A 12,340-nucleotide genomic window follows, 5' to 3' on the forward strand; every position below is an offset into this window, starting at 1 on the left:
ACATTCTTAGCCACGATATGGACAAAATATTTCCCGTCACAAAAAGCACTGTATTATGTATGTCAACTAGATTCAGCCGCGGGCCTATTTTTTCTTGAGTGGAGGGTCGGGGGACCGGAACATAATTGCAAATAATTTGGAGACTGCAAATTGACCGCAAGAAGCCCAAACAGATATAATGTCTATTAAGCGTGAGAATACTTGGGAACAGATTTCTCAAATTAAAATCACTTGGAGCTGATCTCCTGGTGTTTTTACAATCTATTATGTCCAACAATGAAAAAATAAAAACAGTGTATTTTTTTTGCTCAGAAACCTTGGGGTGCCAAATAAAACCACGTATGAGCCAAATTCGGCCCTCGGGCCGCCAGTTGGAGAACCCTGTCCTAGAGCCACATTTTTGCCTCAATACACAGATGAAGTGACATCTGTCTGGGTGCTTCGAGACTTGTATAAGTCTGTAGATCCTATCAAATAAAAGTCAGAGGTTGAATGGAGATTTCATGTAATGGGGTGATTGATGCACTGTATCCTCACTTACAGTATATAAGGCCTAGAGGTCTCCTTTATCAAAAACACACAAGGAAAAACTGGGAATAATTCTCATTTTACTCACTGTTTTTACATAATAATACTATATCTGGTTAATAAGTTTCAATTTACAGTATATATTTAAATTCCCAATGTATTCATTTTAAATGTCTCTGTCATGTATACATTTTTCACAATATTGTAATATAAATATAAAATCTGTTAAAATAACTGATACTATTTTTGCATTTATTTTAATAAAGGTGATTTCAGGTCTCATTCACTGTATCAAACTTTGCACATGGCTGCCCATCCAGTTCTGATGAATTAATCAAGGGTCAGTGACAGTTTGAAGTTGGACCTGGTCCTTCAGAGATAGTTTTATCTGTGCACTTTCGCAACACTTTTTTCATGACTGCGATGGCCAGAGTGACATATTTCCAAACGGGCAGCAGACTGGCACCTGGCAACATATTAGTGTGGAATGGATAGTGTCCAGGCACTTTCAACAAAGACCGATGACCCTCAGGCCATAAAAAAAGAAAAGCACAGGGAGAGATAACCTATTCATAGATGCTAGCTAACTTTAGAATCTATTCACAAATGTATCTTCCTTCCGGTGGGGGAGGTTTTATTTAGAGCCCGACTTTCAATCTGAACGGTAACACGCATTGCTTTCAGTATGGTGTTGGAAACGTTTAGATGTATTTGTCTGTTTTGGCTGCCACAGCCAGTCTCCCTCTCAACACTTCATGACCAAAGGTATGTGGACACCTGCTTGTCAAACGTCTCATTCCAAAATCATGGGCATTAATATGGAGTTAATTCCACCTTTGCGGCAATAACAGCCTCCACTCTTCTGGGTAGGCATTACAGTTGGAACTATGCATTCGGGTAGGTAGCGTTCTCCACTCCAGCCGACACTTGATATTACACATGGTGATCTTAGGCTTGTGTGTGGCTGCTCGGCCATGGAAACCCATTTCATGAAGCTCCTGACGAACAGTTATTGTTCTGACATTGCTTCCCGAGGCAGTTTGGAATTTGGTAGTGAGTGTTGCAACCGAGGACAGACAATTTTTACATGCTACTTGCTTCAGCACTCGGTGGTCCCGCTCTGTGAGCTTGTGTGGCCAACCACTTTGCGGCTGAGCCGTTGTTGCTCCTAGACGTTTCCACTTCACAATAACAGCACTTACAGTTGACTGGGGCAGCTCTAGCAAGGCAGAAATTTTACGAACTGACTTGTTGGAAAAGTGGCATCCTATGACGGTGCCACGAAGTGAAGGAAGGATGGAAAGAACGATAGAGTGAAAACAAGATAGAGACTGAGTGAGTGAGTAGTATGTGTGAGAGAAATATCAAACAAAATCCTATTTATTTTGATGAGAGATTATGTAATGCTAATACTGATCTTTAATCACTGAACTTCAAGTTCACAATATAGGAAGTGGTGTGGGAATGTGAGAGGTGTGTGACAATGGCATGCATGGAAAGTTGGTTAGGCTCCCCTGGCAGTTGTGGGATTTGCAGACTGGCAAGATGGCAGTGTTTGGAAAAGTTTCCTGCCCAGTGATAACACTTCAAGGGTATACAGGAGTATAGAGTGGTCTGTAGAGTACTCCAAATCATTATATCTGTAATCTAATACACAATTCACAATGACTTTGTTTTGTGGGATAGACATTGGGTTTAACAACTAGGTTTACAACCAGGTCGCTAGCCCCCGATTGCATTATTTGACATGTCCATTGGGGTTATACAGGGTTAGGTCAACATGAAATCAGATGACAAAATATTTTTAACAAACATCAATGCCTTCATCAATCGTTATATTGCCTGCACAATTGTTCTTGTCTCCTCAAGTCTCAAATTGTGTGTGTGTGTGAGAGAGACTGTGTACACCATGTGGTAGATACTTTGATCCCATTAAGGACACTTATCAAGTCAATCTAGAGAACCAAGAAAAATAATTTGTTTTTACTTAACTTTAATTTTATTTTTACTACAACCGCTACCTTGTCACAACACAACTGAATGGCTTAATTAAGAAGTTAACAAGGCACACCTGTTAATTGAAATACATTACAGGTGACTATCTCATGAAGCTGGTTGAGAGAATGCCAAGAGTGTGCAAAGCTGTCATCAAGGCAAAAGGTTTCTACTTTGAAGAATCTCAAATATAAAACATATTTTGATTTGTTTAACACTTTGTTGGTTACTATATGATTCCATATGTGTTATTTCATCGTTTTGATGTCTTCATTATTATTCTACAATGTAGAAAATAGTACAAATAAAGAAAAACCCTTGAATGAGATGTGTCCAAACTTTAGACTGATACTGTATATTTATTCACAAATATTTAAAATGGGAAAAATGGGACCCCATAAGTAGAGATGGAGTCCTCCATCGGGGTCTTGAGAGGCAGTAGGACATATTTGGTTAGATTTATTTTATAACTTATTTTATAACTTTTATAACAAATTCAGCTCTATGATTTTCAAAGCTTTTGGGAGGGATTGAGATATGTCTAGATAAAGTAAGATATTGTCAGCGTATATATATATGACGTGATCCCTAGAATTGAGAGATATTGGTGTAATTTCTTTTGATTGTCAAATTGCCTGGGCCAGGGGTTCCATAGACAATATAAATAGCAGAGGTGAGATGGAATCACCTTGCCTGCTACTTCTAGTTATTCTGAACGGAAAAGAGCAGGTATTGCCTGTTATTACTATGGCTGAGTATTTTAATCACATAATAAAATTGGAGCCATCCGATATGTTCCAAACCTGACTATGACCATTCTAGTCTATCAAAAGCTTTTTTTTGCATTGAGAAATAGAACTGCCCAAGGAGCTTTGGTTTCTCATGAAGCATGTAAAATATGTAATAGACGATGGATGGGGCAGCAGGTAGCCTAGCGGCTAGAGCGTTGGGCCAGTAACCCGAAGGTTGCTAGATCAAATCCCAGAGCTGACAATGTAAACAAGGTAAAAATATGTTGTTCTGCCCCTGAACAAGGCTGTTCCTAGGCCGTCATTGTAAATAAGAATTTGTTCTTAACTGACTTGCCTAGTTAAGTAAAAAAAAAAAAATATCTGAGGATATTAGTTTTTTAACAAACTTGCTTTCGTCGAGAGGTACCAATTTGCATAAGTACATTTCGGAGATGGGATGACAATGGTTTAATATCTTTGTTTATCAAAGATAGAGGGTGATAGTGAGAACACTGGGTGGTGTCTTTTTAAAAATAAAAGCTCAATTAGTGCTGTATTTGCATCTCTTCCAAATGAACCTTTGGGTTCAGAGCGATATTGAACGGCTGTGATAATCATTTCAAGTAACAGTGGACCTAGTTGGTTCCAAAAATTTAAAGAGATCTCAGGAGGAATACTGTTACAATCAGGTGATTTGCCTTTATTCATGTTATTCAATGCCCTTTTGAGTTCACGAAGAGAAATTTGGGCTCCCAGCAAGCCGGCTTCCTCAGTTGAGAGGAGTTCTTACATCAATTGGTTGGTTCTTACATCAATCAATCAATTGGTGTGGATTCACAATCAGAGGTGTACAATTCTTTATCAAAATGGGATAATCTTTTTGTTGATTAATTTGGGTTCTGATAGTAGTTCACCTGATCAGATTCAATAGTTGCAATATCTTTTAATTGATCATTACTGCGAAGCTTGTTAGCCAGTAGATGACTGGGTTGATTAACATGGAAGTAAAGTTGAGTCTAACTCGATGGATGGCAAACTTCTGCTCTCTGTCTTATCAATAGATTTAGTTCTGTCTTGACTTTGAAGAGAGTAGTCGCTACCTGGTCTGAAAAAGTGTTTGTTGAGAACGTTCTAACATTGTTAACAACTTTTCCAATTCTGAAATCGTCTTTAATTGTGATTTATTCAGCCCAGATGCAAATGCAGTTGTATTGTTTTTAATAAAACCTTTAAAGGCGTCCCATAAAATCCAAGGATCATCGACTGAATTTTTGTTGATCATTATGAATTAATTCAACGAAGTTTCAAATTGTTGACAGAAAGTAGGATTTTGTAGTAAGGACACATTAAAGCGCCATCTTGTGGCTCTTTTAGCAGATTCTGACATTTGTATCTGGCAGTAATAAGTATGATGATCAGATAGGCTCACATGTCACATTTCTAGGAGTAGATAATAATACAAAATTGATTTGGTAGAATGTTTTGTACCTGTTTAAATAGAAAGTGTACTCTTTTGTTTTAGGGTTATGAGCTCACGAGGAAACAAGGTTATAATCAGACAGTAAACGTTGGAGAGCCTTGAATGCCTGCAGATTGTAGTTGGTCTTATTAGATTTGTTCCGCATGTCCAGAATGGAATTCATGTCTGTCCCAATAACCAGTTGGAATTCAGTTAAATCTAACAATATGCTGTTCAAGGAATTAAAAAAAAACATAGGATCATATGAATTTGGAGCATACACATTAATAAAGGCAATTTACTTTCCATTATGGATACATTTGAGGAAAGTGATTCTGCCTTCTTGATCTTTGCCTTTACCAAGGATGGTGATTTTGAGTTTATGTATCATTATGGTTACACCTTTGGTTTTGTTTGGTGTCTTGCTAAAATATCAAGACAGCTGGAACGCTTGATAGGAATATTAATAAGGCCTTTCAAATTACATGAGAGAATAGCTAGTGTTGCCATTATTTTCTAAAATGTATTTTTTATTTCATTTTAGTGTTGATAAGCCCATTAATGTAAAACAAAAAGCAGGGCCCACAGGGAATCCCACCCATTGGTCGCTCCCTACCCGGAAGACCCTCCCTGTAAATCATTCCTCCTTCCCTGTCTGCCCTTCATTGCCCCCATCCCTCCTTCCCCGGTTCCTCCTGCCCTGCACTTTAATTACAGGGTTGTAGAATAACGCTGAGTGGTAGGTAGCCTTATTTTTGAAATCTCTTAAGCAGCATATTTTTGGTCTTATGGTATTATTAAAAAAAGACATGAAAAAACATTTAAATATCTAATAAGACCTTTACAGTTAAGTTAGCAGAATTGACGAATTAGGGTGGGTAATGAAGAAAAAAGCACGAGAATGAAAACCAAAAGAAGATATGACAGATAGGCAAGCCTTAATGCCTAAACAGTCAGAAATAGAATAGCTGTAGGGTCCATATTAAGTCGGAAGTTTACATACACCTTAGCCAAATACATTTAAACTCTGTTTTTCACAATTCCTGACATGTAACCCTAGTAAAAATTCCCTGTTTTACGTCAGTTACGATCACCACTTTATTTTAAGAATTTGAAATGTCATAATAATGGTAGAGAGAATTATTTATTTCAGCTTTTATTATTTTCATCACATTCCCAGTGGGTCAGAGGTTTACATACACTCAATTAGTACTTGGTAGTATTGCATTTTGGGTAGCCTTCCATAAGCTTCCCACAATAAGTTGGGTGAATTTTGGCCCATTCCTCCTGACAGAGCTGGTGTAACTGAGTCAGGTTTGTAGGCCTCCTTGCTCGCACAAGCTTTGTCAGTTCTGCGCACAAATTTTCTATAGGCTTGAGGCCACTCCAATACCTTGACTTTGTTGTCCTTAAGACATTTTGCCACAACTTTGGAAGTATACTTGGGGTCATTGTTCATTTGGAAGACCCATTTGCGACCAAGCTTGAGATGTTGCTTCAATATATCCACATAATTTTTCTTCCTCATGATGCCATCTATTTTGTGAAGTGCACCAGTCCCTCCTGCAGCAAAGCACTCCCACAACATTATGCTGCCACCCCGTGCTTCATGGTTGGGATGGTGTTCTTTGGCCTGCAAGCCTCCCTCTTTTTCCTCCAAACATAACGATGGTCATTATGGCCAAACAGTTCTATTTTTGTTTCATCAGACCAGAGGACTTCTCCAAATAGTACAATCTTTTTCCCTATGTGCAGTTGCAAACTGTAGTCTGGCTTTTTATGGCGGTTTTGGAACAGTGGCTTCTTCCTTGCTGAGCGGCCTGTCAGGTTATGTTGATATAGGACTCGTTTTACTGTGGATATAGATACTTTTGTACCTGTTTCCTCCAGCATCTTCACAAGGTCCTTTGCTGTTGTTCTGGGATTGATTTGCACTTTTCACACCAAAGTACGTTCATCTCTAGGAGACAGAATGCGTCTCCTTCCTGAGCCGTATGATGGCTGCATTGTCCCATGGTGTTTATACTTGTGTACTATTGTTTGTACAGGTGATAGTGGTTCCGTCAGGCGTTTGGAAATGTCTCCCAAAGATGAACCAGACTTGTGGAGGTCTAAAAAAAATTCTGAGGTCTTGGCTGATTTATTTTGACTTTACCATGATGTCAAGCGAAGAGGCACTGAGTTTGAAGGTAGGCCATGAAATACATCCACAGGTACACCTCCAATTGACTCAAGTGATATCAACTAGCCTATCAGAAACTTCTAAAGCCATGCCATTATTTTCTGGAATTTTCCAAGCTGTTTAAAGGCTTAGTGTATGTAAACTTCTGACCCACTGGAATTGTGATACAGTGAATTGTAGTTTGTTTGTAGAATGGTTGAAAAACAAGTTTTAATGACTTCAACCTAAGTGTATGTAAACTTCCGACTTCAACTGTATACCCAATACACACAAATCTAAGTAAAAGAATGATGAATTAAGAGTATATAAATATCTGGATGAGCAATGTCAGAGCAGCATAGACTAAGATAGAGTAGAATAGAATAGAATTCAGTATATACTGTACATATAAGATGAGTAATGCAAGATGTGCTCTAAAATAGAGTAGAATAGAATAGATTACAGTATATCAGGCATGACACAGGACTGATGGTAGCGCTCACCTTGTCTTCTCCGGACAAGCTTTTTTCCGGATGCCCCAAACAATCGGAAAGGGGATTCATCAGAGAAAATGACTTTACCCCAGTCCTCAGCAGTCCAATCCCTGTACCTTTTGCAGAATATCAGTCTGTCCCTGATGTTTTTCCTGGAGATAAGTGGCTTCTTTGCTGCACTTCTTGACAGTAGGCCATCCTCCAAAAGTCTTCGCCTCACAATGATTCCAAGCACCACCCTCCTTTTGAAGCTTCCAATCTGTTATTCGAACTCAATCAGCATGACAGAGTGATCTCCAGCCTTGTCCTCGTCAACACTCAAACCTGTGTTAACGAGAGAATCACTGACATGATGTCAGCTGGTCCTTTATTGGCAGGGCTGAAATGCAGTGGAAATGTTTTTGGGGGATTCAGTTCATTTGCATGGCAAAGAGAGACTTTGCAATTAATTGCAATTCATCTGATCACTCTTCATAACATTCTGGAGTATATGCAAAATTGCCACCATACAAACTGAGGCAGTAGATTTTATGAAAATATATATTTGTGTCATTCTCAAAACTTTTGGCCACGACTGTACATAACTATTGGTTATATTGTCAGGGTACATTAGAATGATTTAGCTAGCTAACAGTTACATACCATATGTAGTCGTTCACTGGTGGGAAGCTATATCGCGCCCCTCTTCCCTCAACTTTTTAATTACGCTGACAGACACATTGTTGCTTGTTGTGAATTCGGTGTCCTTCTGTATACTCCATGCCAAACTGTCCAGCATAGCTCCTCCTTTTGTTGTATTCCCAAACTCACAATGTATCCCTTTTTCTGCACACCAGTCAGTGAAGCAGGTAAGTGCCCACTTTGTTTGTTTCATTATGTTATTTTCGTTTTGGTTTCTCTCAAGTTAATCTAAATGCTTATTTTGTACATTGGCATGTCAAACTATTGTTGATGTAGTCATTTTATCGAGGTGAAAAGGCACAATGATTTAAAGGTGAAAAAGCTAACGTCATAGTCATAGTCATAGTCTCACATACACAAGGCCTAATGTTGTTTTAGTCAATCGGTAACCAGTATCCAAACTACCCGATGTAACAATTCAGACATAGAGCTGGGTGATATGGAACAAAATCCATATGACAATAAATGTACTGGATTATGACAATAACGATAAATGTAATGATAAGTTTAAAACATGAATGTGCACCAGTTACTTTTGAATATTACCCTTAAAATGACTACCACTACTTTGAATGTTGTGGCTTCCATTGTCCCGTTTAATTTAAAACTTCACATTCTTCGAGTAAAGGCTACTTATAGTTATTATCAATAAATGGTCGGTTCGGTTGGTATTGATAATTTCCGGTTTATCGTACCAGCTCTATTGGGCCACATGGTTAGAAGTTTACAGCAATCATGGTGCGTCACAATTTCACTCACTGGGCAACAGAAACGAACAAATAAGAACATAAGGGAGGGGTAGGCCTATATGATAATAAGGCAATATACTGTAGGTAAGATTGTGACACTTACTGTAAATTGAATCATTATCATTGTTAGTAATTATGTAATGGAACATGATGCACTGTAACACTACAAGTGCATCATAACAGATCTTAGTACTTATGTCAGATGCTATAAAGTAACTATCAAATCAAATCAAAGTTTGTTGGTTGTGTACACAGTATAGCAGATGTTTTAGCGTGTGCAGTGAAATGCTTATCTTACTAGCTCCTAAAAATGCAGTAAAATGTCAAACAAAAAATGTAAAACAAGTAATTAAAAAAACAAGGAATCAAGAGCGTCGGGACATATCCAATTAACTAACCAAATAGCACTGTAAGAGTGATAAAAACGCACTCTATACGTATGTGCACTGGAATCATTTACACAAGATACACTAAGAATGATATGCACAGCAGTAGATATATTAGAGTGAGATATGTCAAGAATCCAGTATTTAAATAAATAAACATGAGGGTAGGGTGAGGGTGTTATAAAAGCTTATAACACTTTCAAATAAACTGGACGGCCACTCAGACTGTAATGAGTTGATGCCAAAATAAAAATGTTGCTTTTTTAATAGAAACTTGAGGGTCAATTACAGTACAGTAGATATTAGCCAGATGCAAGTTTTTTATTCTGATCCTATGTGTCTAGACTGTGGCCATCACCATATCTCTGTTGTCATAGTGTGATCAGCTCTTTGGACCTTCATGAATCATGGGCATGATAACGTTACATTTACTTGCAATATCTGAGAACAGCATTTTAGATTTCACATACTATAGGCCTACCCACATGAAATACCATACTGTACTGTGGTATAAATACTATAGTATTCACTGTAGTGTTTTTGTGGACTTTATTCACTAAGTCTGCAAAAACCGCACAGTGAATACTGTAGTATTTACTGTACTATGCTGTAGTATTTACAGTTAACTATACTATAAATACTGTAGTAAAATAAAACTGTTGTATATACTATAGTAATTAATTTAGTGTTTTGTGGATTGCAGTAAAATCTGTAGTCTCCTGTAGTATTTTTTGAAGTGTTTTTGCAGACTGTAATATACTGTAGTATTTACTGTAGTGTTTTTGTTTTATTATCTTTGACATAGAAGTGGAGGCATTCTCCTTGAGGAAACCTACTGGAGAAATACTAAAAGAGCAATTGTTCCATAACCTACAGGTCAGTAGGACTGCTTCTCCTCTTTTCTATGCAATACAATATGGTCTATACTTGGCATGTAGGTTTCTCACTTATGGGTGCCACAAATTGGGATATGCAAATTAAATATTGTAATAAATAAGTGGTGTTTTTGAGGATTGTAGTGTTTTTGCAGACATTAATGTAATATTTACTACAGTTTACTACAGAATTTTTATAAAAAGTACTGTAGTATTCTATAGTAAACTGTAGTATTTTTTAAATATGGGTAATGTAGAGGAAACGTCGTGGATGGCTTAGTATGTGTTGACTGTGGGCTGTGTCAAAAGGTTATTGAGTGGCTCCTGTTCTATGTGTTCTTTCTATGTGTTATGTGTGTTTGCCAGGCTGGGCATCAGGGTAGTGGTTGAAGGACAGTGCTGCTGGAGTCTGGGCCAGAAAGTCTTGCACAATACTGTCAACAGTTGCCCATATGCACACTGACCAACCGAAAAGCCAGGGCTTTTATGTTGTGGGTCAATGGAACAATTTTGTTTGAAATCAATAAAATACTATTTAACAACAAAAAAAAATGCCATGAAACTGCATCTGCATTCATTTGTACGGGTTTCAAACTTGTAAAAACAGAAAATAAATTAACACAAATTAACACAACCCGGAACAAAATAAGTGACATCCATGATGTTCTGGGGCAATTTGACCCACAATTTGACCTTGACCTTGATAACTCTTGAACTGTGTCCTAGAACCAAGCTGCTTTCTGCACAAGAATGATGCAACCATGCCGATTACAGGGCTGTACACTGAACATGAATATAAATGCAACATGCAATCATTTCAAAGATTTTACTGAGTTACAATTCATGTAAGAAAATCAGTCAATTGAAATGAATAAATTAGACCCTAATCTATGGATTTCACGACTGGGAATACATATACATATATGCATCTGTTGGTCACAGATACCTTTAAAAAAGTTAGGTACGTAGATCAGAAAACCAGTCAGTATCTGGTGTGACCACCATTTGCCTCATGCAGCGCGACACATTTCCGCACATAGAGTTGATCAGATTGTTGATTGTGGCATGTTGTCCCACTCTTCAATGGCTGTGCAAAGTTGCTGGATATTGACAGGAACTGGAACATGCTGTTGTACACATTGATTCAGAGCATCCTAACATCCTCAATGGCGACATGTCTGGTGAGTATGCAGGCCATGGAAGAACTGGGACATTTTCAGCTTCCAGGAATTGTGTACAGATCTGTGGGACATGGGGCCGTGCATTATCATGCTGAAACATGAGGTCATGGCGGCGGATGAATGGCACGACAATGGGCCTCAGGATCTTGTCAAAGTATCTCTGTGCATTTAAATTGCCATTGAAAAATGCAATTGTGTTCAGTGTCCGTAGCTTATGCCTGCCCATACCATAATCCCTACCGCCACCATGGGGCACGTATTGACATCAGCAAACCGCTTGTCCACACGACGCCATACACTCTGTCAACCATCTGCCCGGTACAGTTGAAACCGGGATTCATCCGTGAAGAGCACACATCTCCAGCATGCCAGTGACCATCAAAGGTGAGCATTTGCACACTGAAGTCGGTTACGATGCCAAACTGCAGTCAGATCAAGACCCTGGTGAGGATGACGAGCAGGCTGATGAGCTTCCCTGAAATGGTTTCTGACTGTTGCATTGTGTGACAAAACTACACATTTTAGAGTGGCCCTTTATTGTCCCCAGCACAAGGTGCACCTGTGGAATGATCATGCTGTTTAATCAGCTTCTTGATATGCCACACCTATCAGGTGGATGAATTATCTTGGCAAAGGAGAAATGCTCCCTAACAGGGATGCAAACAAATTTGTGCACATAATTGGAGAGAAATATGCCTTTTGTGGGTAAAATTAGTGGTTTCTTTTATTTCAGCTTATAAAACATGGGACCAACACTTTACATGTTGCGTCTTTATATTTTTGTTCGGTGTATAACTATGATCAGAAGCTGAGAAACACTGATCTGAAGTCAGTTTGACCTGCCACTTGACCTTGACCTCTTATGACCTCTTGAATGGTGTGTCCTATGGAGATTCTCAAGGTCTGTCCTCTCCTCGACTCCTCCATCCACTTCTCCTCCATGTCCTGGAAAACCAATAAGTGGTCACTTGGTCAAAGGGGAGTGTCAACTCTTTAGTAGGCGAAAAGAGAAGTGTCCTCCACTACTCAGTAGCCTCTCGCCGAGAATACTTGCGAGCAAAGTTCCCTCTAACAATGTGCAAATTTCAGGTCTGCTGAGT

The 12,340-nt window shown here is 38.6% G+C and overlaps 1 protein-coding gene and 1 non-coding gene across 4 annotated transcripts in view; one reads left to right on the forward strand and one right to left on the reverse strand.

The window, feature by feature from the left end:
- Positions 1 to 8,010: 8,010 nt before the first annotated feature.
- The window catches only part of LOC110533663 (diacylglycerol O-acyltransferase 2), a 32,950-nt gene continuing 28,620 nt past the window's right edge, over positions 8,011 to 12,340 (forward strand). For 2 of the 3 annotated variants that reach the window (XM_090186384.1, XM_021618094.3), the window contains exons 1-2: positions 8,128 to 8,216; positions 9,990 to 10,060. Coding sequence is in view for 1 of the 3 variants with exons in the window: in XM_021618093.3 (XP_021473768.2) it covers positions 8,180 to 8,216 (37 nt within the window). In the remaining 2 variants the exon portion in view is untranslated. Of the gene's footprint in view, positions 8,217 to 9,989; positions 10,061 to 12,340 lie in introns of all 3 variants that reach the window. The other variant, XM_021618093.3, reaches the window with a different exon arrangement.
- Positions 9,994 to 10,047, reverse strand: LOC149979992 (U7 small nuclear RNA). The gene has a single exon (XR_016484227.1). It is a non-coding gene; the product is annotated as a U7 small nuclear RNA (small nuclear RNA).

Source organism: Oncorhynchus mykiss, chromosome 10 (genome assembly GCF_057628025.1).
Source record: "Oncorhynchus mykiss isolate SJ-2025 chromosome 10, ASM5762802v1, whole genome shotgun sequence".
Lineage (NCBI taxonomy): Eukaryota > Metazoa > Chordata > Actinopteri > Salmoniformes > Salmonidae > Oncorhynchus > Oncorhynchus mykiss.